The sequence below is a fragment of the Chaetodon auriga genome, chromosome 6, assembly GCF_051107435.1.
Source record: "Chaetodon auriga isolate fChaAug3 chromosome 6, fChaAug3.hap1, whole genome shotgun sequence".
Lineage (NCBI taxonomy): Eukaryota > Metazoa > Chordata > Actinopteri > Chaetodontiformes > Chaetodontidae > Chaetodon > Chaetodon auriga.
Window position 1 is genome coordinate 27585396 of NC_135079.1, and position 26078 is coordinate 27611473.

The following is a 26078-nucleotide window of genomic DNA, read 5'->3' on the forward strand; positions in this document are numbered from 1 at the left end:
AATAGTGGAACAGACAAGGAGATAGTAACATGTAGACAATGTTGAAAGTTACATATGGAAAGTAAAAAGAACTCATTTTTCCAAAGTAATTAAGAGGAAAAATGTCTTCTTGTGCCAGTACACTATTTTGTAGTTAAGACAGAAATGGGAGTTAAAAGAAATAAAATAAAAGAGGAAAGAGGAAGGAGGAAAGTGAAGACAACAAGCGAATGTATAAGACAAGAAGTGTCATTGAGACAGGTCTGAATAGAGGGGAAGAGGACAGCAAGTCAGAGAAGAGAAACAGATAAAGAGAAACAGATAAGCTAGACATAAAGACAAGAAACAAAGTCAGATGAAGGGGGAAAAGAAGGAAGAGCAGGAGGAAGGAGGGATCTGGAGGAAGAGGGGTGATGATGTTGATGTTTGCTTGTTATTCCAGCTCTAATTTTCCCCCTGGAGCTCATTAGAGTCTTGAGAGAAACAAGCTACAAAACCGGTTGGGGGGGCATCCAAAAAAATAAATAAATAAACAAAGACAAGGAAAAGGAAAGGAGACAGAAAGTTCAGAGGGACCAAGACAAAGAGGGTCAGAAAAAGCAAAGAAACGAGGAACCCTAATTGGTTGACTTTAGACAGAAAAAGAGGAAGAAAAAGGAGGAATGCAGAAGTAAAAAGACAACGCAATTGAGTGTAGAGGTGACTGAGTAAAGATCCACAGAGATATGGAGAAAGGAGGAGACACCACACACAATTACTCACAACACACCTCAAGCTGTGTATGTTCTAGTTTTTTTCTCAAGGTTCAAAAAAAAAAAAAAAAAGAAAAAAACTGCCAGGCTTAAAGTAGATTTAAGAAAAATAAAAGTTCCATTTAAATTTTATTGATTTCATCAGAGCAAAAATAAGAAAACAGTAGATAAATGGATCTCATTGATAATAATAATAATAATAATAATAATAATAATAATAATAATAATAATAATAATAATAATAATAATAATTTCCTTTTCAGCTGTAGATTTTTAAACAAGTACTAGTCTCAGCTTTTTAGCCACAACTTGGTTTGACCCAAAACAAAAACAAGAAGCATGTTTTTAATCAGAAGAGCAGAATGGCAGCCTCAGATTTCCACACACAATCACTAGTAAGTTTCTTGTAGAATATTTTTTCTTTTATATAACACTGAAGTACGGAAATACAGATATTATAGTCATCAACCAGATTCAGTTTTCAGTATTAGTATTATCATTATTATCATCATAATACAAGTAGAATAGAAATGGTGGCTTAGATTTAGACCAATATGTTAGATTTCAATTTATATATACATTTGTATTATATATATATGTGTGTGTCCATATATATATATATATATATATATATAGTTGTAAGTTGGTTTCAGTGTCCAAAGTCCAGCATTGAAGAAAAGCAAGGAAGGATCTATGCTGGGAGGCAAAGGAGTACAGCAGCAGATAGTGGACATGAGGAAAGACAGGGAGATGAACTATGAAGGAAAGGAAGAGAGAGGGAGGTGAGTGAGGGGCTAACAGAGGTATACAAAAAAGGCAGAGAGAGAAATCTCCACTTGTGGGTAAACAGCATAGTCGAACAGAGGAGATGACCCTGGAGAGCGAGGGGCACAAATCTGCAGCAGTGATTAAGGGAGAGAAACACATTTAGGGAGGGGAGATGAAGTTGTGGATGGTTGGATAGATAGATGGTAGGATAGGATTGAGGTCAAAATTGAATGTTTGTGTGGCTGTCAGAAAGATACTGTACTAAAAGTACTAATGAAGCAAGGTGTAGCAATACTTTTTGTATGACTTGTATCAATGCAGATGATAGGTTCATTAGACATAGTCACAAGAGTGTCACAGTTAAGTAGTCTAGTCTTGAGTACATGACTGGAGACAGGATAATGTTTTTGTTATACCTACATTTGCTTTGCTTTACACATTTACTATGATACACATTTTAGTACAGTGAGAAATGTCAAACTGCATTTTTCGTTTAGCTTTTTTCTATAGTACTTTTTGAATGATTTTGGTAGGTAGCAGCATATTCAGTTTAAATTTTTTAGTTCTGTGATCGAATTCAGTTAGCAACTGACTAGCTGTCTGCTCCTGTCACCATACATTTATAAACTACTCATTTGTTTTCCCAGTTACAGTTTCCACAAAAGTGTAATTGCTGCCTGAATTATGTCTGGAAGTATTCCATGTATGTGCCTATAAAGAACTGGACCCATGGTTTGCAGTGTGGTCAGTTTTACCTAACAAAAATGTTGTGGTTTTAGTTATAAGTTAATAAAAAGAGAATTGTGTCTCGTCCCTCAAGTTCCAGTTGACTTCACCAATATTTAAAGCGGCTATAATATACATTTGCAGCTATAACGTACTTTTCATTTCAAAATCAAATGACAATGTGAAAACAATGTGACGTGAAAGAGCTTGTTTTTTATTAAAAAAATAACATTGCTCCACTCTGCTTTGTGGAGTTTTACAGTGGGTTTCAGCTCATTTTTTAGCTGTCTGGCCTCAACTGTACTGTTCAGCTGCAGTGATAAAACTCTAATAACCCACTGTACAATACCTGTTAAGCACCAAATGGTAAACAGACATAGTTAGCAACTAGCTACTGAACACAGTGAAGCATTTAGCAGCTAGAGAGTCAAATATTTCCTCCAGACTTAGTGGAGAGCAAAAGACTTTTGTACTTACATTCATCTGGTGTACAGAAACACAACTCTCAGATTATGCTAATGTTGTTCTGTAACTGTGGGATGAATAGATAAGCAAGACAAGGGCTTGTTGTTGTCCACAACATCAACTATAAAGGTGACAATATATCAATATTGTGTTTACAACTTGTTTACACTGTTCCCAAGAGGTCCAAAAAGCTGTTATTGCTGTATTAACTAAGACCACAATCTCTTGCTAACACGTGAACAAGTGCTGTGAGTGCCTAATTATAAAATAAAAAAAGTTTAATCATACTTTAAAATACAATGAGTGGACATTGTAGGTAAGGTTCAGTATGAACATTTTGAGTTGGCTCATTATGTTGATAAAAACATAGTTCGGGCAGCATTATCTTCCTTTCAAATTGTATTTGCTGTTGCAAAGTGGTAATCGAAAAATTTGTTTGCAACAATACATTATTTGGTTAATATTGTATGTTGCATGTGCATAATTTATTTGTTGTGTCAGCTGTTGTATGACCTTTAAATTGTAAGTATACAGCTTTGTTGCTGTCAGTCATAGCCAGAAGCCAGGGTTGACTATTTGATGCTGGTGGGCATGTCTTTAACATTAGCTAGTTGTTGTGACAAATAAGGTAAGGTGATCTGACAAAGACAAAGTATAAGAAAAAAATGATTGTGGCATGATGGAAAGAGCAAAGCTGTGCAGTCAGGCCTCAAGTAACAGAGTAGGAGAAATGGGCAGGAGAAGCCAATAATTACTATAACTATAAAACACAGCTTTACAGGGAATGCAAATGTGTCTTGAGCACCTGATTTTGTTATCAGAGTTTAGTGTTTCCCCTATAAAAATTCTAGTTTGGCTTTGGGGTAGAGGCTGATCCAAAATCAGTGGCACAGTAAACAGGAGATGTGGGGAGCAGCTCTTCAAGAAGTATTCTTCAAAGCTCAATGAATCAATGTGTGTGTGTGCATGTGTGTGTGTGTGTGTGTGTGGGTGGGTGGGGTACACATGGGCTTGAGAGCACTAGTACATGTCAATGATCAAGTGCATCTTTCAGCAGAGAATAAAAAAAAGTTTTGGATGCCCAAAAATTTGTAGTCAAGCCACAAAGAAAACAGAGAGGAAAGGATGGATGAAAGGATGGATGAAAGGAGGAAGGGAAGTGAAGAAGCTCGCCATACACTTTGATGTACTGGCTTCATAATTCTCTCATTTTACCAACAAATAAACGTTCTGTGTCATATTCTTACATCTCTCTAACATTTTTCACCCTTCCTCCTCCCTCGTCCATCCACAGCGTCCCAGTCTGTTGTCACATGCTCTCTTCTTTTTCTTTTTTCCATCTTATTCACATCCTTTTCTCTTTCTCATGTATCTCTTCTTCCTCCATCTGCCTTTTCCTCATCATCATCATACTTTCCATCCTCCACCAGCTCCTCCTCCTTCGTTTCCACCCACTGCTGCTCCTTCTCTTCTTCCTCTCCCTCTTCCTCTACATGGGGAACACCAGGAAGCCAGAGAAGGTGGAATATTTCCATCCTCCCATTAAGTTTCCTCTTTCCAGTTTGAGGTAGGCCCGGTCTCCCTTCTCCATCTGGATAAGAACACCATTACTGGCTGCCTCGCGTGTCACATCCTGGTCGCCGGCAAATGCCGATATAACTGGCCAGCCATTGTGCATCAGACTCACCTGGATAAGACATAAGAGGACAGACAGTTTACAAAATGAAAAAGAAAAAAAAAGAAAGAAACTGAAAAAGCAGGGACATTTGTTACAACAACCACCCAAAATACTCAATATCATGATCATGCTTTCATGTGGAGTCAGGGTTATACTTTCAGACTTCTGCTGAGCTATAACATTAAAAAGTCTTTAAAGTCTTTAAATGATTTCACAACAAAAATATTACAGAAATGCATGTGGTCGTGATATCAGAATATTTGCAGCTTTGTACTGTGCAGTCAGCACATTATCAATGGATATCATGGGCACTTCCCTTTTTTTCAATTCTTACGTTTAGAAGATTTTACAATGACTAAGACATTCATGCACCCAAAGACACACGGTGTCTGACTCAACAAATGTTTCAGTGGGGAATAACATCTTCTTACAAAGAGAAGTAGGTGTCAGTGATACCTCCCCTCCCTTCCCGGGTAAGCCAACACACAGACCAAGGAATAGCTTTTATCACTTCTCTTTTGAGGAACAGCAGATTCGTTTCCCGTGCATGCTTCACTAAGAAATGGTTTTATGTTAATCCCAGCACCACTGCAGCACTAACATAGACTGAAATGAATTTTGGCAAAATGTTTGTTTATGCACTTTATAAAACCTGTGAGATTACAGCCCTCCTACGAGCAAACTCTCTGTAACTTCATAAGGAAACAAAAAACACATGGCTTGTGTTTTACTGCATTTTAGGAAAGTTTGTACACTCCATGACATGATGACTGTTCAGCATTGGAACAGCAAACTACAGAATCCATTATTTATTATTTAATCCATCTTTGTAAATCAATTCTGTCATTTTATTTTATTTTTGAATGATATGAAAGATATGAGATGGTTAAAGATTGGAGTTATTGAGTTAATGTTAGGACTGATTATGGACATGGTAAAAACTTACTATGTCAGAGTTGGAAATAGAGTAAATAAAATAATAAGGCTTTATAATAATGTCACCTGACTTCCTACTTTGTTTTCATTGTAATTACTATAGCCTCTAGTACTGGATTGCTTGTATGGATGGATCCATTGCATTAGATAGTGTAGGTGTTCATGATATTTTGTCCACCACTTGTAATCCCTCCACTGTCTCCAGTATAAACAAAAACTGATGGGGCATTTATGCCATTTTTTTTAACATCAGTGATGGCGACAGCAAACAAATGCTATCTCCTCTACAAAGATACCACCATTACAAACCCTGAAATTGTGCCTTCACATGAGAGAGAGAACACAGAGAACTGCCTCAAAACAAAATGATTGTTAACACTTTTTTCCCCTTCTTCTTAGTGCAGTATTGTGTTTTTGCTATTATATAAATGACAGCAAGAAGTTAACTGTGGTCTAAAACAGTTTAGAGGGACAATGCATTCACAGATCACACCCATTGTATGTTAGCAATGTATTTGTTGCTTTACATTATTTACATAGCTGGCACGGTTTTCAAGATTCATCATCTGACAGAAATTCACACTTTATTGTCAATGCTGCTATATGTACAGGACATTAACAGAATTTAAATATCGTTTCCCTCAAATCCCTGGTGCAAACAGCAATAAACATTCATTCATTCATTCATCTTCTTTACCCGCACATCCCATTTCGGGGTTGCGGGGGGCTGGAGCCTATCCCAAAAAAAATGGGAAAAAAAATGACAATCTAAGATATACAGTATGTACAGAATGATATGGGTATACAGTATGATATGGCAAAATATGAACAGTATGAACAGTATAAACAGTGTAGTATGAACAGTGTGGAATGGGGGGGCTGGGAGGGAGTTAAGCATCCTGATGGCCTGGTAAATGAAGCTGTCTCTCAGTCTGTTGGTTCTGGCCCGTAGCCTCCTCATTCTCCTCCCGGAGGGCAGCAGGCTGAAAAGGCAGTGGGTGACGGGTGGAGTCACCCACGATGCTGTGTGCTTTGCGGGTCAAGCGTGTGCTGTAAATGAGGGAGGGGAGGGGGGCACCGATGATCTTCTCAGCTGCACTTACTATGCACTGTAGGGTCTTCCGGCAGGATGCAGTGCAGCCGCCGTACCACACTGTGATGCAGCTGGTCAGGATGCTCTCAGTGGTTCCACGGTAGAAGGTGTGCATGATGGGGACTGGTGCTCTGGCTCTGGCTCTTTTCAGTCTGCAGAGGAAGTAGAGGCGCTGCTGAGCTTTCCTGGCCAGTGAAGAGGTGTTGCTGCTCCAGGAGAGGTCCTCAGTGAGGTGCATGCCCAGGAACTTGGTGCTGCTCACTCTCTCCACAGCAGCACCGTTGATGGTCAGTGGGGGGTGCTGGGTGGAAGCTCTCCGGATGTCGACAACAATCTCCTTCGTCTTCTCCACATTGAGAGAGAGATTGTTGTCTCTGCACCATGCGGCCAATTGGCTCACCTCATCCCTGTAGTTTGACTCATCATTGTTATTGATGAGCCCCACCACAGTAGTGTCATCCGCAAATTTGATGAAGAGGTTGGTGTTGTGTGTTGGTGTGCAGTCGTGGGCCAGCAGGGTGAAGAGGAGGGGGCTGAGCACGCATCCTTGGGGGGCCCCTGTGTTCAGCATGATGGTGCTGGATGCATTGCGCGCACAACCAGGAATGTTGTCAGGACCTGCAGCTTTGCAGGCGTTGATCCTGGAGAGGGATCTCCTCATGCTGGCTGGAGACAGGGACAGCACCTGGTCATGTGGAGGGGACAATGCACTGAAAGCAGCATTCCGGGCTCTCAGTAGCCTATGGACTTCTCCCGTCAGCCATGGTTTCTGGTTGGCCCATACTGTGATAGACTTGGTGTCCGTGACATCATCAATGCATTTGCTGATGTAGGCAATAACAGTATCTAAATACTCCTTGATGTTGATCCGGTGGTTGGAGGTGGCTGCCTGCTTAAAATGTCCCAGTCTGTGGTGTTAAAACAGTCCTGAAGTGCTGAGGAGGCACACTCTGGCCACACCCTTACCTGCTTCTGGACCGGTCTGGTGACTTTGACTTTCGGCCTGTATGCTGGCAGTAGCATCACAGTGATGTGGTCTGAAGCACTGAGGTGTCAGAGGGCTAAGGCCTTGTATGCTCCTCTCAGTGTTGTGTAAACCAGGTCCAGTGTGTTGTTTCCCCTTGTTGGAAAGTCAATGTGCTGGTACAACTGAGGAAACACTGTTTTGAGATTTGCATGGTTGAAATCTCCAGCCACGATGAGAAGTCCCTCTGGATGGGCTGTCTGCTGCTCACTGATGGCGCTGTACAGTTCACTCAGTGCCTTGTCTCTGGTAGATAGAAAGGCCGGCACTTGATGATCATAAACTCCACGAGGGGTGAACAGTGTCTACAAATCACCACAGCGTCTTGACACCAAGCATCCCTGATGTAAACACAGACCCTGCCGCCGCCTCCTTCAATGAGGGCTGTCTGTTGGGTAGCATGTTAGCCGGTCGAGCTGGATGGCGGTGTCCGGTATGCTGTTGTTGAGCCATGTTACCGTAAAAACAAAAACACAGCACTCTCTCACGGTCTGCTGGGTCGATCTCAGAAGGTGTATATAGTCCAGTTTGTTGTCCAAGGAGCATACATTGGCGAGTATGATAGATGGTATAGCCGGCTTGTGTGGATTCGCTGATAGCCTGGCCCGGATACCCCCACTCTTTCCCCACTTCTGCCTCCACTCGCACCGCCTGCGGCGCTTACTCTGCAGGTGCGCTGCAGTAGTGGAGGGTCAATGTCAAAGCAGGCCGCCGGAATAGGCCGAGATCGAGTAACTCCATAGCGTGTGCTGGGTTTAACTTGCAGATTGTAGTGTTGCCAATGTCAAGAAGAGTCCCACGGCTGTATGCGTGCATTGGGACGGACAAACATGTAAACACCACATTATCGGGACAGAGAGGAGCCACTGTGTCCATGTTGTTCCTTACAGTAAGTAACTGTAAATCTGTTGCTAACTGATGGAGCACAGTCATAAACATTGCATAATTATACACTTATCCACCACCTCATTCTACCTGATGGTCAGGAGAGGGAGAGAATGAGTATATGTGTGTGTGTGTGTGTGTGTGTGTGTGTGTGTGTGTGTGTGTCTGTGTGTGTCTGTGTGTGTCTGTGTCTGTGTCTGTGAGTGTGTACAGCAGATGGAGAGCCTGTCAAAGTCAAGAGCTCTCTTGGCCAGGCACTTCTCTTAATAGCAAACCGAACATAGCAACTCAGACTCTGTGTGTGTGTGTGTGTGTGTGTGTGTGTGTGTGTGTGTGTGTGTGTGTTGCTCTGAACAGCCTGCCTGCAAATTTGATGAAAACACTCTATAGTATACTTAAAATATTTTTTTAATTATCAGAATGGAAACACAGTACAGGCATTTATTTTTCACAATGTTGAAAATTAAGTTAGTTAAAGCTACCACAAATGTAATATACCTACATATTTATGTGCAGTATGTAATTTATGTACAGTAGCCATTTGAGACAAATATGAGACCAAGGAGGCATCCCATGGTATGAGATGAGAGAACTGTGTTTTGGTTGTCTGATCTGAACTTGGCTTCTGCTGAAAACATTTTGTAGCATGGGGAAAGTAACTCACCTCCTTGAGCAAGTATATTCATCTACAGCCTTTTTTTTTTTTTTTTTTTTCAGTTTGACTGTTTCTTTCTCCCTGTTCTGACCCAAGTTCCAAGTTTTAGGTCTGGGCTCTGGTGGGAACTAGACTGAAGGAATATCTTCACTGAACATGCTACTTACTGACACAGTTGCACTGTAAATTTCAGCAAATTTTTGGTCTATCCCCTTGTGTATATCGCAGGGATGCACAACATTGACATTCTTGCATATAAACAATAATTTCCCTTGAAAATTCAGCTGATAATGATGCCATTAAGACCAGTACCACCACATGTCTAGTTTACATCCACAGCGTTTAATGTAAGTGCAATAATTAGAGAAGGCTTCATTAGGATCTATCTTGATTGATAACAAACATAACCCTGTTTGCAAGAATCTTCAATTAGTGAGGGAGAGGAGTGCAAATGATGTGTTTTGGGGGGAAAAAGTGAACAATTCTCTGTCTAATTTCAGTAAAAATCTTTAGTGATGCCTGATGACTGCTAAATTCTAATGGATATAGTAACTATTAAGCACCCCTTTCTTGCAACATATCAAGCAGATATTCTTAATTTACAGATGACAGACACTTAAGATAAAAACAACATTGTATGTAGAGCGGTCCGCAACTCTCTGCAAGGGTTTCACGTTAGCTTCATTAACCTAAAGATATAATATGAAATTGACATATGAGGAAAGGAGAAGAGACGGGCAAAACATTAGAACAATAGCATAGATGGATGTGTGTAAGAAAACAATGGCAGACAATAATAGAGAGTCAATGAAAAGGGAGAGGATGCAGGACGAAACAAGGGAGAGAAAGGCATACACAAGAGGAAGACAGGGATGGAGGGGGAGAGGGAGGGGGAGACATGGTTCCTGTCCAATGTGCATGTAATGCTTCAAACAGAGACAGAGATGACAGACAAAGAAAAGCCAGCACTACACCACTACATCACTCTGTTACCCTCAGATACACACATAAGCACACACACAAATCATGGAGACAAAAAGACAGCCTCTCAACTACCCAACCATTCAGGCAAGTCACTCATGTGGAACTCACACTTAGCTTCTAGCTTCCCCAAACCCATATATTATTTTCTCTCCATACACACATAACACGTTCACACACACACACACACACACACACACAATCTCTCTTTCACTCAATTACTTAAACAAGTTCCTTTGCTGGCTCTCTCGTTCAAGTGCCAATCAGATCTAGAATCTCACCTTTCTGGGCTCATCTGACAGATCTGCAGTGCCCTTGTGATTTTTGGCTTTCAGTACATGCGGAACTCAGGACTTTATGAATTAAATGTGTGTATATACAGTGCTTAACAAATTTATTAGACCACCACCTAAAGTAAGGTTTATGCCACAGCTGCCCTAAATTAACAGCATTGGTAATTACCAAAATCATTTTTTATGTTTCTGTAATGGTTAATACACCAATATGTAGAAGCTCTTTAACCGAAATGATATTCTTAATGCTAAAATATAATTATTATTGTTATCCATGAATTTTCAAATTTACTGATTTACAAAAAAACTGGAAAAAATAGTAAAGCACATTATTATTTCTTGATTAAAATGTCAAATTATAGTTATTTACTTGCATTCCTGGACAGAAAAATTTGTTTTAGTGGTTGAATGTTATGCTTGATTAATTTCTGACTTCTCAGAGAAGCCCAGTGAGCCAGCTCAAATTTGGGTATAAAAAGGTGAATTCAGTTGGAAATTCCTCATTCCTGTTCAAACTGATAAAATGTCGAGAGCTCACTGAAAATGAGAGAGTCCGCATTAAAGCACTTCATGATGCTGGATGGTCTCTGAGACATGGGGAAAGACACAAAGTGTTCTCACAGTGTGGTCAAGTATGCTTGGGAGTCAATTGGCGAGATTTCTACTTATAAAATGCACTAAGGAAGAGGCAGGAAATGAAAGTTAACTGAAGCAGATGTCAGACACCTCAAGATTTTAAGTACTAGAGACAGAAGGAAGACCACTGCTGATCTTCAGGCAGAGATGAATGCTTCTAGATCAGAGTCTGAGAAAGTCTCAAGAATGACCATAAGCAGACGACTGACGGGACAAGGCTTAAAGGGAAGAATAGCTGCTAAGAAGCCATTATTAAGGCCTGCAAACATCCAGAAATGCCTCAGATTTGCCAGGGAGCACAAACACTGGACTGTTGATGACTGGAAGATGGTACTCTGGACGGACAAGTCCAAGTTTGAACTCTTCTTTCAGCATCGTCGTGTTTATGTCCGCAGAAAAGCTGGAGAATGTTTTGATGCCAGACGCATTGCACCCACAGTGAAATACGGTGGAGATTCCATTATGGTATGGGGTTCCATTTGTGGAAACTGCATGGGCAAATTAGTGAAAATCGATGGTATCATGAACAAGACCGTCTACCACAACATCTTAGTGCATCATGGAATCCCTTATAGACTGAATCTGATTGGGCGTGGGTTCATATACCAGCAAGACAATGACCCCAAGCATACTTCAAAGCTGTGTAGAGACTATTTGACCAAGAAAAAGGAATCTGGAGTACTGGAACTGATGGACTGGCCAAGTCAAAGTCCAGATTTGAATCCTATTGAACAAATTTGAGATTTAGTAGATTCAAAGATTGATCAAACAAAAGTTTCACCTAAAGCAAGTCTGTGGGAACAGCTAGAAACTATTTGGAACTATTTGGAACTCAATAACAAAAGAGACTGTTGAAAAGTACATAAAAACAATGCCAGCAAGAATGCAAGCTCAACGTTTTTGGTTATTATGTGTGGAAAAAGGACTATTTAGTCGTTTCAGTTTGTTATTTTCCAAATAAATAACAATAACATTTTTAGTTTTAAACAAGTTTCTGAAAGATTTCTAAAATATTTATGTTTTCTCGTTTTTATGACAGGTGGTCTAATAAATTTATCAAGCACTGTATATTTATATATAGAATTGTTTACTGCAACATGTCACTAAGATGTCTTTTGATATTTGGTGTACAGAGCAGCAATGTTTTTCAGCTGATTTGATTTTACGCTTCCACCACCCACCAGAACCTAGACCTAACACCATCACTTCTCCACACCCCCTCCCTCTCCCTTGCAGAACCCCTGACACCAGCAGCACCCTCGTCACACCACTTAACCTCCCTCTGCTCCACATCACAGACTACATTCCCCTCCCCCCACCTCATTCTACATGTTGGACTTCAGACACGACAGCTGTCACATGCAGAAGTTCTCTGGTGATACAGCCTTTGTTGGACGTGTGTAACAGTGGAACAAACTGGAATACAAACTGGAATACAGGGAATTCATAACCAGCTTTGTCGACTGGTATGGACTGAACCATCTGCAAATACACACCAGCAAATACTGTGTTCACCTTAACCACAAACTGGACTAGACAAACACAGATGTCCTGTACAGGAGGGGCCAAAGTTGTCCCTACCTGCTAAGAAGACTGAGGTCCTTTGGAGCATGTAGGACACTGTTAAAAACATTTTATGCCTCTGTGGTGACATCTGCAGTTTTCTATCTAGTGGTCTGCTGGGGCTGTGGAAGCTCAGAGAGGGACAGGAAAAGACTAAATAAACTGGTCAGGGGAGCTGGCTCTTTCCTAGACTGCCCTCTGGACACCATCCAGGAAGTGGGCGAGAGGAGGATGTTAACCAAGCTGACGTCGATCATGGACAACCCATCCCATCCCCTGCATGAGACAGTGGGGAGCTTAAGCATCTCCTTCAGAAACACACTGCTGCATCCAGTCTGTAATAAAGAATGCTACGGCAGGCCCTTCATCCCAACAGCTGTCAGACGCCAGCATCATGTAATGTAGCACTGCATTGATGTTCTTTCTATGAAACAGTATTTCTCAAATGTAATGCAATGTATGGCATTGGTTGTTTTTCTCATAAGAATATTGGCAATATTATTTTTATGTGCGGTAGTATTTTATGGCATTTTTTATTTTTATAATCTATTTTATAATACGAAGTGCCTGGTGTCCACACACAAGGACATTATACTGCTAATACTACTACTACTACTACTACTACTACTAATATATTATATATTATATATATAATAATAATATATAAAAATAATATAATAATATACTGCCATTGGATTTTGAAAAAACGAGGATGTTCATGTCGCCCGGATTGGTGTCACCGGGGCCCCACCCTGGAGCCAGGCCTGGGGTTGGGGCTCGCAGGTGAGTGCCTGGTGGCCGGGTCTTTGCCCACGGGACCCGGCCGGGCTCAGCCCGAAGGAGCGACGTGGGCCCGCCTTCCCGTAGGCCCACCACCCGCAGGAAGGACCAGAAGGGGCCGGTGCTTTGCGTTTTGGGTGGCAGTCGTGGGCGGGGGCCCTGACGACCCAAACCCTGGACAACGACTCTGACTATGGGGACATGGAATGTCACCTCGCTGGGGGGGGGAGAGCCAGAGCTAGTGCGGGAGGTTGAGCGGTACCGACTAGAGATAGTCGGACTCACCTCCACGCACAGTTCGGGCTCTGGAACCCAACTCCTTGAGAGAGGCTGGACTCTCTTCTACTCTGGAGTTGCCTGTGGTGAGAGGCGGCGAGCTGGTGTGGGCTTGCTTATAGCCCCCCAGCTCAGCCGTCATGTGTTGGAGTTCTCCCCGCTGAGCGAGAGGGTCGCTTCCCTGCGCCTTCGGGTTGGGGACAGGTCTCTCACTGTTGTTTCGGCCTATGGGCCAAACAGCAGTGCAGAGTACCCGGCCTTCTTGGAGTCCCTGGGAGGGGTACTGGAAAGTGCTCCAACCGGGGACTCCATCGTTCTGCTGGGGGACTTCAACGCCCACGTGGGTAGCGACAGTGATACCTGGAGGGGTGTGATTGGGAGGAACGGCCTCCCCGATCTGAACCCGAGTGGTGTTCTGTTGTTGGACTTCTGTGCTAGTCATAGTTTGTCAATAACGAACACCATGTTCAAGCATAAGGGTGTCCATCAGTGCACGTGGCACCAGGACACCCTAGGTCGGAGGTCAATGATGGACTTTGTAGTCGTATCATCTGACCTTTGGCGGTATGTCTTGGACACTCGGGTGAAGAGAGGGGCTGAGCTGTCAACTGAAGAAGGAGTCCTATCGGGCTTGGTTGGCTCATAGGACTCCTGAGGCAGCTGACGGGTACCGGCAGGCTAAGCGGGCAGCAGCTCGGGCGGTCGTAGAGGCAAAAACTCGGGTCTGGGAGGAGTTCGGGGAGGCCATGGAGGAGGACTACCGGTCGGCCTCGAAGAAATTCTGGCAAACCGTTCGGCGCCTCAGGAGGGGGAAGCAGCTCTCCATTAATACTGTTTACAGTGGAGGTGGGGAGCTGCTGACCTCGACTGGGGATATTGTCGGGCGGTGGAAGGAATACTTCGAGGATCTCCTCAATCCCACTGTCATGTCTTCTGCAGAGGAAGCAGAGACTGGGGACTCGGAGGTCGATTCGTCCATCACCCGGGCTGAAGTCACTGAGGTAGTCTGCAAGCTCCTCGGTGGCAAAGCTCCGGGGGTGGATGAGATCCGCCCTGAGTACCTCAAGTCACTGGATGTTGCAGGGCTGTCCTGGTTGACACGCCTCTGCAACATCGCGTGGCAGTCGGGGACGGTGCCTTTGGACTGGCAGACTGGGGTGGTGGTCCCTCTGTTTAAAAAGGGGGACTGGAGGGTGTGTTCCAACTATCGGGGGATCATACTCCTCAGCCTCCCTGGGAAAGTCTATTCCAGGGTACTGGAGAGGAGAATCCGGCCGATAGTCGAACCTCGGATCCAGTAGGAACAATGCGGTTTTCGTCCTGGCCGCGGAACACTGGACCAGCTCTATACCCTCCACAGGGTGCTTGAGGGTTCATGGGAGTTTGCCCAACCAGTCCACATGTGTTTTGTGGACTTGGAGAAGGCATTCGACCGTGTCCCTCGAGTCATTCTGTGGGAGGTGCTCCGGGAGTATGGGGTTGGAGGCCCTCTGCTGAGGGCTGTGCAGTCCCTGTACAACCAGAGCAGGAGCTTGGTCCGCATTGCCGGCAGTAAGTCGGACCTGTTCCCGGTGCATGTTGGACTCCGCCAGGGCTGCCCTTTGTCACCGGTTTTGTTCATTATTTTTATGGACAGAATTTCTAGGCGCAGCCAGGGACCGGAGGGGGTTCGGTTCGGGAGCCGGCAGATTTCGTCTCTGCTTTTTGCGGATGATGTTGTCTTGTTGGCTCCATCGAGCCAGGACCTCCAGTGTGCACTGGGACGGTTCGCAGCCGAGTGTGAAGCAGCTGGGATGAGAGTCAGCACCTCCAAGTCCAAGGCCATGGTTTTCGACCGGAAAAAGGTGGCTTGCTCACTCCGGGTTGGGGGAGAGATCCTGCCTCAAGTGGAGGAGTTTAAGTATCTTGGGATCTTGTTCACGAGTGAGGGAAGAATGGAGCGTGAGATTGACAGGCGGATCGGTGCAGCGGCAGCAGTAATGCGGTCGCTGTATCGGTCTGTCGTGGTGAAGAAGGAGCTGAGCCGAAAGGCGAAGCTCTCGATTTACCGGTCAATCTATGTTCCTACCCTCACCTATGGTCATGAACTTTGGGTCATGACCGAAAGACCGAGGTCCCGGATACAAGCGGCTGAAATGAGTTTCCTCCGCAGGGTGGCGGGGCACTCCCTTAGAGATAGGGTGAGGAGCTCTGTCACCCGGGAGGAGCTCAGAGTAGAGTCGCTGCTCGAGAGGAGTCAGCTGAGGTGGCTCGGGCATCTCTACCGGATGCCCCCTGGACGCCTCCCTAGGGAGGTGTTCCAGGCATGCCCCACCGGGAGGAGGCCCCGGGGAAGACCCAGGACACGCTGGAGTGACTATGTCGCTCGGCTGGCCTGGGAACACCTCGGGGTCCCCCCCAGATGAGCTGGAGGAAGTGTCCCGGGCGAGGGAAGTTTGGGCATCCCTGCTTAGACTGCTGCCCCCGCGACCCGGCCCCGGATAAGCGGGTAATGGATGGATGGATGGACTGACAATTCTTTGTTTTTACACTCTTAAGGTCCCAATCAGCCCAAATAGCAAAGAGAAATTAAAAATGCATGCCATGCAAGAGTTCAGGTCTTAGTAAGTTAATACTTGTTGGCTGTAATGACTTAATTTCCCCAGTGTGGGGTCAATAAAGTCTTGTCTTATCATTCTTATCTTGGGCATCATACTAAACTCCTCTCATTTCACAAAAGTAGAGTAGCTTGCAAGTCCTTATTTAAAGTCAAATCTGCAACTTTACAATGATCACTGTGATCAAAATACAGCATTTATAACTTTGTAAATCTTTTTAGGGTTACATGTGTTTTCACTGGCAACTTGACAGCTTTTATTCATATCTAAGCAATGAAGGAAATTGCCAGAATGACTTTGAAGGAAAACCTCCAACACGTCAAAATGTAAAATTGGCAGAACATTAACAGATCTCTCCCCTCCCCCCACCCCCCGTCAGTGTGTGGTGTGTGCCAGTGATGTATAGCTCTAATAAAGCTGTGACAGTGGCTCTGGATAGATCAAACTGTGGTCACCACACACACACACACACACACACACACACACACACACACACCTGTACACCCCCCCCCCCCCAAAAAAAAAAAAAAAAAAAAAAACACACACACACACACACACACACACACACACACACACACACACACACAGACAACTACACTCTTACAATTACCATCCATAAGTATAAAAGCTTGATAATACAGCTGCACATCGTGTCAGGCCTCAATCGATCTGCTTTCAGCAACACATAAGCACCAATTAACTGGCTGAGTAATGGAGAGACAGAGAAAAAGAGAGAGAAGAGGTAGAGGCAGAAAGGGGATACATAAAAAGAGGTACAGGGGTGAAATGGCAGAAGGTTAGATATGTAAATAGAAGCTGTCCAACATCTCAGTGCAGCACTTAATGCCAACGACATGACATGACATCCTGTTATTGCATTATCAATTCCTGTCAAATCGACTGTCTTCACATGACATCTTTCTCCACGTCTTTATTTTCTGTTCCCTCTTTGTCTCATTTTCATTTCTGTCCTTTTTCTTTCATCTCCAGATTTTCTTTTGCTTTGCCTACATGGATCTGTTTCTTGTCACCTCTTTCTTTTTCTCTCTTTCTTTTTCTTCTCAAACATCTCTCTAGACATGGTGATGGATACACAACAGATACAATGGTGCATCCATCTACGGTGTGTGACAACCTCGGTCTTTAAAATGTCCAAGTTCCCCATAGTGTAACTTTCTTAGGTTACTCTAGAGTCATTCATTCAGGAAATGGATACACAGTAAAAAAGAAAAAAAGAAAATGAAACTGACATCAATGGATGAAAGACAGGGTACATGGATTGGATTTATACAGTATAGTCTTATTCCATACAGACACCAATGTCAAAGTGACATGTAGGCCTTTCTACGAATCCTACAAAATTGTACAAACCCACTTTGTTTGTACAGATAGTGAACGTCTAGAAACTAAGTCCATTAGTATTATCACCAGTTTCTATTGTTGTTTCACAACAAAAGGCTCACCACCTCTTTAATGTAAAACATGTATTTCTTTTGGAAAAATATGCAGTCCTGAGTTACAGGACTGCTGGCAAATAAGATAAGATAAGATAAGACCTTTACTTTATTAATAACCACACAACATGCACATGCAATGCTTTTTGGTGAAACTATTCCTCCACGTTTGACCCATCCTGGTAAGTCCTTCCTCCGTGGCAGACCAGGAGCGGCGGGCTGCCAGCCGCCTGGGGGACCTAGTTTCTCTTTGTCACTATTTGGTCAGGTTCTTCTTGCATGTTTTTAGTGTGTTTCTTTTTTTTCCTTTTTTTGTGGAGGATACCCCAGGTCCACACAGAAAAGGCCCCTTTTTTCCCAAAGGGCAGCAGGCACTGAGGGCATGGTGGAGGACACGCCCCCCAGCTCCCACAGCACCCGCACCCAGGACCTTCTACCTGTGAGGCGACAGTGTTACCACTGTTCCACCATGCCACCATAGTCATAGTCATCAATACAGCAACTTCACTCACAATTATTATAGTGGTGCTACTTCTTAATGAATGTTGTGGAACAGTGTAATGCTGGTAATGCTGGTTAATTACCAAAATCCTGCTGCCAACAGTTTTGAGGTGGGAACCAAAGCAGTTTCTAGTAACATATTTTGCATTCTGGGAAGAAATGTTTTCCTGCAGCACAGGCTTTCTCGTAGGTCCTGTATCTGGAACATCTGACCAGGAGATTTTATATAGGTCAACTGTGTGTTTATTTGGTGGTTTCAAATAGCTTTTTCATTTTCAGATCTCTGTTCTTTGTTTGATTTTGTGGAAACCTACAGTTGATGATTTCTTTTTTCAATTACCACCCTGCAGCTCTCAGTGGGCCATGGCTGTATTTTGTAACCATTTTTAATAAGCAGTTTTTCCATTTGGGATGAAATTTGTACATAAATATGGAGTTATAATGCCTGAATATTCTAAATAAATTAATAGGATTTTTGTAAGTAGTGTGTTTGTCGAAATCTTAAATTATCACTGCAATGAGAGTAAAGAAAATCAAGGTGGATTTTGACATCTAGTATAACTATTACATGACAACATGTGTGTACAGGTTACTAAAAAGGAAATTTATTTACATTCTATATAGAACATCATTGTTTGCCAAGCCATCATTATTCCAGATAAATATTACCTTTTAAGCACACTATCTTATAATACCATTGTAGAGTGCTATTACAAACAAAAGACAGTCAGTGTTTCTTCTACTCTTCTTATGCTCCATCACTGCCACAGTGATCGCTGCAGCCTCTTTGCCTCCGCACTCAGCAGAGCCTGTCAGCCATTTATTTTTACCTCAGTGCATCCTTTTTTTCATTAGCATGAAGTCTCAGAAAATTAGAAATGGTCCTCCAGAGTTCATTTTGAAAACACTGGACAGACACTTACTCATGGTTCACTCTAACTGACCAAAGCAGGCACACTGGTAAGAATGGCTTCAAACAAGAATTTTCAAAAGGATGCACGTAACACCATAGTCATGTGTCTAATTTTTTAGGCCTATTTCAAATAGCCAAGTGGTGATATGTAAGGAAAAAAATCAATGTTTGGAATATTTTATCTAAAAGGATACTCATTTATTGGAGCCAATATCTTTACTTTTCTAAGAGGAATTATTTACATGCACTTCTGGCTATCATAAATTCGGTATCTATAATAAATAACAGAAATTAACTTTAAATTCACCTTTGGCACCACCCAAGGGAGAAACTGACATCCAACTAATTAACTGAGTTTGTTACAGAGTTCTTGACTTGCGCACAGTGACTGTAACACTTCATGTACAAAAACTCACATTACCAGGTTCTTTATTTTATATATATATATACACACACACACACACACACACACACACACACACATATATACAAACACAGCAATGAAAAATTCCTGAATAAGGGACTGGATGAAGTCACGAATGCAGCAACTTACATTGTGATTGTGATTGAGGGCCATCAGACCAGATCAAGCATGATATCTTGATAAGATGCATTAGTTAGTGGAAACACAGATCAAGTGGATGAAAGATAACACAGTGAAATAAGGCTTAAGGAGCATTCAGCAAATAAGAGGGATGGGAAGCCAAAAGAAACTGAAGCAATTAGATATCACAACTATACTGACTGGAAATACAAATATTTTATTTTACGCTTCTGAAAATATTCCTAGTCAGCTTGGGCAGCTGATGTGTCTCTTTCTCTTGTCTGGAGCTTCCTGGAGCGCTCTGGATTTCAGCCATCAGGGATACCACATGTCAATTTTGACCATGTCTCTCACCAGGCAGCAGGATTATAACCTCTTCAAAACACACCAGCTTGGATGTGCGGGAGGTGTGGTGGCAGCTTGACAGAATTTGTCACAGTTCTGACTTTTGTAACTCTGATCAACTGTGATTATATCATTGATCATACTGGAGCAGAGTCCTCGAAGAAGATTTCTTTCTGTCAAGTTCAGTGGCTGTCTTCAGTATGCTTGACACAGCTTGGGATTCAGCTGATCACTGCACTGTGGAAGTGAGTTAGTCTCTGGACAAATAGACCACCTGCTTGCCTGGGACGAGGCTGAAAAGCTTTGACAAGACTGAACTGAAGAACAGATGAAGGACAAACTAAAGAAACTGCTTAACATATATAGTAAATTATATATATATATATATAGAGAGAGAGAGAGAGAGAGAGAAGCAAAAAAAACAAAACACCTACTTTCTCCTCCCTGTTGTTGAGGAATAAAGAAGAGTGGCAGTGCCCACTTATGCACATGCATGCCCTCTTAGTGTGGCATCTCACTCCATCTTACCATTCCTTTTGCTACAAGCTGTGATCAGTTTTTGGGTTGAACATGTACATGTTAACATTTTTATTTAATCATTTAAGCAACAATAACTGAAGTGAGGACATAATGAAGGGTCTGAAACTACATTTGTCTAACTGCCAGAATTTTTCTAAGCAGACACTGTGAGGGCTAGACTTGACATTAAAAATAAAAAAAAAAACTAATTAGCTTATTGAGGTCGAGACTAAATACAACAGCAGGCCAATGTAAACCCAAGTGTCTAATAGACAAACTTAGTGATTCTTTGACACTTCAGGAGTTATCTGCTGTAATTAGGCCAGAGCATTGCTGTCAGCTCCAGGGAGCTTGGGAGTGAAGTGGTTTTATGGTGGGTCCATGGAGTAGAGAGTCTAGAGAATAATCTGACTCTATAAAATGGGTAAACTATGAATTCTGAACTTTTGGGCTCACTGCCAGGGGTTGGCAAGCTGACCTCTGACAACTTCAGGGAGGGTTAATTCTTTCATTCATAAAAGACAGCAAATATTTATTAGCATCACAGTTGAAAACTTACAGGAAAAAATATTGCAATCACATCATTCCAAGTGCCATTTCTGAATACCATAATGGCAGAGAGTCCATCAGCAATCAAGCTTTAGAATTTTGATTAGCTTCTTCTAGGAAGTGAATCCAATATGAATTTACTGTTGTCTTGGCCTTGTCCTTATTGCTCTGGTCATCTAGAATTTATTGTTTAAGTGTGTACACATAGTGGTCTTAGTTTGATGGATTTCTTGAAATCTAATTCAGTGAGGTGTCTTATGTAATTTTATTCTTCTCTGTATTAAAAATCATGCTCCAATCATTCATGGGAGCATGATTTTTAATATCATTTACACCAAATATCATTTTACACCAAAAGAAACTTGGTGGAATTAATTATTTGATGCAACTAGCAAGCATCATGAGTTGAAATTCAAAAAGACATGCTTTAATATTATTCTCTTTCAACTAAGAATAAAATGAATCAAATACTTAAATAAATATTTGTAAAATAATGCTGAGCAAAGTACTGTCTTTGTTTTATCACTTCTTTATATTTCATGAAAAAAGTGGCAACTCAAACCAAGGGTCAAGTTATGCCATAGTGTTCTGCCACGACTTGTCAACCCTACCCACTGTGGCCTCTAGCTCCACTTACAACTGCTCTCTGCCTTCTCCAGGACTAACAGAGCCTGCCAAACAAATTTCAAATCGTTCTTACACACAGGTTCTTACACATACCCACTAACTCACTCACACACTCTCTCTCACACACACACACACACACACACACACACACACACATCACTTCAGAAGACGTTACTTTGACTTTTATTCATGATTCATTTCCTGGAGACTCACCATAACCCTAACCCTGAACTTAGCCTAACCCGAGCCTTGCCTTAACCCAAGCATTCACCCTAAAATTTAATGATTTATGTTATGGGAACCCATACAGAAAAACAAAGCATTGATGTCCCCATAACATGAGTAATACATGTCCATGCACACACTGACACACACACATAACTGTCTCCTGAGTAAACCATACAGACAAATGGTAAATGGACTGCAGTTGCAATATATCACCACCCACCTATTTGAATTAACAAGACCTGAGGATGATGCAGGCATGCAATGTTCTGTGAACAAGTTTGGAATTTCTGGGCAAACTGGTTGAGGAGAAACTATTTGTTCAAATGTCTGCCGCTGTTGTAATGTTCAGTACTTTCACAGTCATTATTATAATTGGGCAGATTGAACAATTAAAGCCATTGTCCCTAGTCCCTGAAATCCACACAGTTGTCTTTCTTAGGTACACTACTAACCAGACAGGATGTGGCAAACCTAATACCCTGTCTAACTCTGCTGGTGGAAATATAATAAAAAAAATACTTTTCTAGTCAGCTATTGTCACCTTTCGCCAGCACTGTACAGACAGGCATCAGAAGCCCCCTAAATTAAATCCAGAAACAATCAGATGAAAGTGCTACTAAACATGAGATTTTTCTTTTCTTCTGAATACTGCTGGTTGACAAGATCTCCCCAGCAAAACTGCAAATGTCTGGCAGATGTTCCTGCTCTCTTTGCAACCCAGCTATTGACTGGAGGCTCACAGTCTTTGAAGCTGTTAGCTAAACACATACGTGGACAGGAATGATTTGTGTGACTAATCAACTGAAAGACTTCGTAATGCTTTATACACTTCATGCACATCCTTTGAGGCATATACCTATTAATAAACAAGCCTGATGTCAGCACCGTGTTTTTAACTTTCATTACAAAAATAGAATCAACTGAGATTTCCTCTGACCTTTACAACCAATAAAATGTTTAGTTTTTTTTGCAATTATTAACCCAAGAATGAAGAGAAAAGTGACTAAGTTAAACATTGCTTTAGGCCTAAAGAGCAGTTGGCAAGAAATGTCAGTGTTCTTTTTTTGGACTATGTCTACAGTCCTAATGATTCAGTTTTGTAGGGTCTTGGTAATAATCTTGTTGAATTTCAAAACAATAATTATTCAAAGAATGCTTTTTCTCACACCTCCTCTCTTTCACACATGAGCACAAACCAGGGCAACTTTCTATAATGTTCTGCCAAACAGAGGGAGACTGAGCATAGGTTGATGGGATAAAAATGAAACCAAGCATCTGGCATGTAGACTCATTCTGTTTGTGTGTGTGTGTGTGTGTGTGTGTGTGTGTGTGCGCGCGCGCGCGCATGCGTGCATGTGTGCAGATGACATAATCTTCACACACATAATGACATAAACTGTAAAAAAAGAAGATGGGAGGCTTTATCTCTGTTATCAATGAACCATACAACACATAAACAACATACAGATAATCCATCTAGTATCTGATGAAAAATTTCAGTCTGGACCAAAGTGGTGGACAGACCAATCAACATAGACATACAACTAACATAGCTAAAAATGACTCTACCTCAGGAACAGACTTGTTTATGTTATTTTGAACAAGCAACTAAAATACTTTGTGTGTGAGGCCTGACAGCTTCCATGATATATTGTTGTATTTCTAACAATCTCACTTTTCAAGTTGTATTTGTGAGGTCCTGTTGGTCTCAAATAGCATATTACCAGTATTATTGAGGCACTCACAAACAATGCTTAAAGATTAATACCCCCTTTCCTGGATGAATGATGGAGATATTTTAGAGATTAACCTTGAGAGGTTAATTTAGAGACCATAAAATATAATTCTCAATTGGTAAATTGAGACTCATTTACAGGATCTCACTGTCATCTCATAGCCTTTTGAGTGATTTCCTGATCAACACTGTTTAAAAGTACCTTAAAATTAAGTCCACTTTTTTATAGTTAGAGTAAATTATGTGGACAGCATTAGTTAAACACACCAAAAACCTGGAAGAATCAATAGTTTGATGCAACAAGAAAGCACCATGAGATGAAATTTACAAAAGACATGCATCATATTACTCTCTTCGAACTAACAATAAAATGAATCAAATAATGACATGACTAAGTGCAAAAATAATGCTGAGCAAAATACTATCTTTCTTTTATCACTTCTTTATATCTTGTGAAAAAACTGGCACCTCAAACCAAGGATCAAGTTATATCATAGCACTCTGACTTGTCAACCCTACTCATTATGGCCTCTACCTCAGCTTAAAACTACAAATCACAAACTGCTTTCTGTCGTCTGCAGCATTGAAAAACCCTGCCAAACACATGTCACATAGTTCTCATGCTACAAGGCAAACATGAAGCCTTTTCCTCAGCAATTTACTATGTTAATTCATGTCATAGCATTTGGGGCAATTTTACATCCTCCCTTCTTCTCCACTGCCTTTGTGCATCTGCTGAAGCCTTGCTGAACTAAAATAGTAGTTCAAATGGCTCTGAGCCACCACACCACACCACTGCATTCACATTTATTTCGAGGTGCTCCAGGTCATGCAATTGAAAAGTGAGCCTTTACACAAATGCTTTGATGAGAGTTATGCACTGTAACTAATGTAACTACAGTTGAATTCTGTTTGACCCCCAGGTGTATTATTGAGGTATTACCATGGTTCAAATGTGTCTGTGTATACAGTGACATGCAATGATCTGACAGAGCTGTGAGAGGTAAAGGCAAGATAAAACAGGAGATTAAGATTAAAAGTTCTTTCTAAGATCTTCTGTTTGATTGGGCAAAAAATTTCAAAAAAGTTCATTTTGTTTTATACTATTATTGTATGTTTAAAAATTTGTGTTTCCTACAGAAAGGGCTGACATTTTTTGCGTTTAGCCAGTGTCTCAGAGTCAGTAGTGGAAAGCTGCACAGGGAATCGGACTATATTAAATAAACTGTTTGATGATATCTAAGGGTGTCTAGAGGGTATGTGGCTTTTGCTAAGTTTCATCTCAGTGGTACTATATATGTATCAATGTTTCAAAAGTGTTTTTGAGACAGAATTTGCCAACACTTTCATAAAGTGGTGCTTATTGGGCATTTCACTTCATGAAAGCATTACAACCATTTTAATGAGAAAACAGGCTCATATAACAGTCACACAGCATTCATTATATATTATATAAATAATAGAATTACATTGTAAAAAAAAAAAAAAAAAAGATGAAAAGAGAGAAAAAAGTTAAATCATTGCAAATATTCATGCAGTCTATATGTGTCAAAATAGACATCCACCTACCTGGTCAATATCATTAATAATAATATTTTGGGTCTTTATGTTGTTTGTACGCTGTGAAAAACGCATCCAACAAAAACAATGATCTATGTTACATTTTGTTAATATTTTAATAGATGTGTTTCTTCTCTCAGAATGATTACTATTGACAAGCAAAACTTTTTGGGTGGCTAATAAAAAACTACAGTAGCAACTCTGGATATTTGCCCTGTTCAAAGTTCTGCTTAAAAATGCTATGATGATTTCTATCCCCTATTTACCTCTAGTTTGTGTACTGTATATATAATTAGCTGAATCAGAACCAAGTATTGTTGTTAACATAGTTCATAATAATATCAATGTTATTAACACAATTAAAAACAAAACTGATGGAAAAATACACTTGGATTTCAACAGGACATAATTATTTTACACTGAAATTGTACTGAACCATTTTGGTATTCTAACAATCTTCTTGTACGACACTTACCAGGGGTAGCATTTGCTGCTCTGAATGAATTACATGGCATTTGAAAATGGAGTATGACTTCAAATTCAAATCAACAGCTTGAAACAATGCATCAAAGTTTTTTTCTCTTAATAGGAATATGAAGGTGTTAATACAAACAAAGCATGAAGCATTTTAGGTGCGTTCCTTTTGTAGCTTTCACCGTTACAGAGCTGCTGTGACCAGAGGCCTCGTGAGTGCCATTTCTGAATGGTCATGTGCTCAAAATACTGTTGTAAAATACTGCTTATTCACAGTGCAAAATCACAATAAACAGCACTTTAATATGACAGTACATGCTTTACATCTCTTGGCCAGAAGCTTTTTTCTTTAAATGATCTTTTCTAAAATTCAGATCCACTGCTCTGTGGAAGGTCATTTTTAAAGCAATTCCAACATCAACTTAACACTGAAAGGCTGATTACTGTGCAGTACTCAAACAGAAGGCACATTAACCCCTATTGAATTGCCACACGTACAAGGTGTTCATTTATGGTGATGGAATTCATTTGTTTCAGAGAAA

The 26078-nt window shown here is 41.4% G+C and overlaps 1 protein-coding gene across 1 annotated transcript in view; it reads right to left on the minus strand.

Annotated features, from left to right (window-relative positions):
- Nucleotides 1–826: 826 nt before the first annotated feature.
- Nucleotides 827–26078, minus strand: part of cbln1 (cerebellin 1 precursor) — a 29904-nt gene continuing 4652 nt past the window's right edge. Inside the window, exon 3 of the mRNA XM_076732317.1 lies at nt 827–4377. Within this exon, the coding sequence (XP_076588432.1) occupies nt 4180–4377 (198 nt within the window). The 3' untranslated portion in view covers nt 827–4179. The remainder of the gene's footprint in view (nt 4378–26078) is intronic.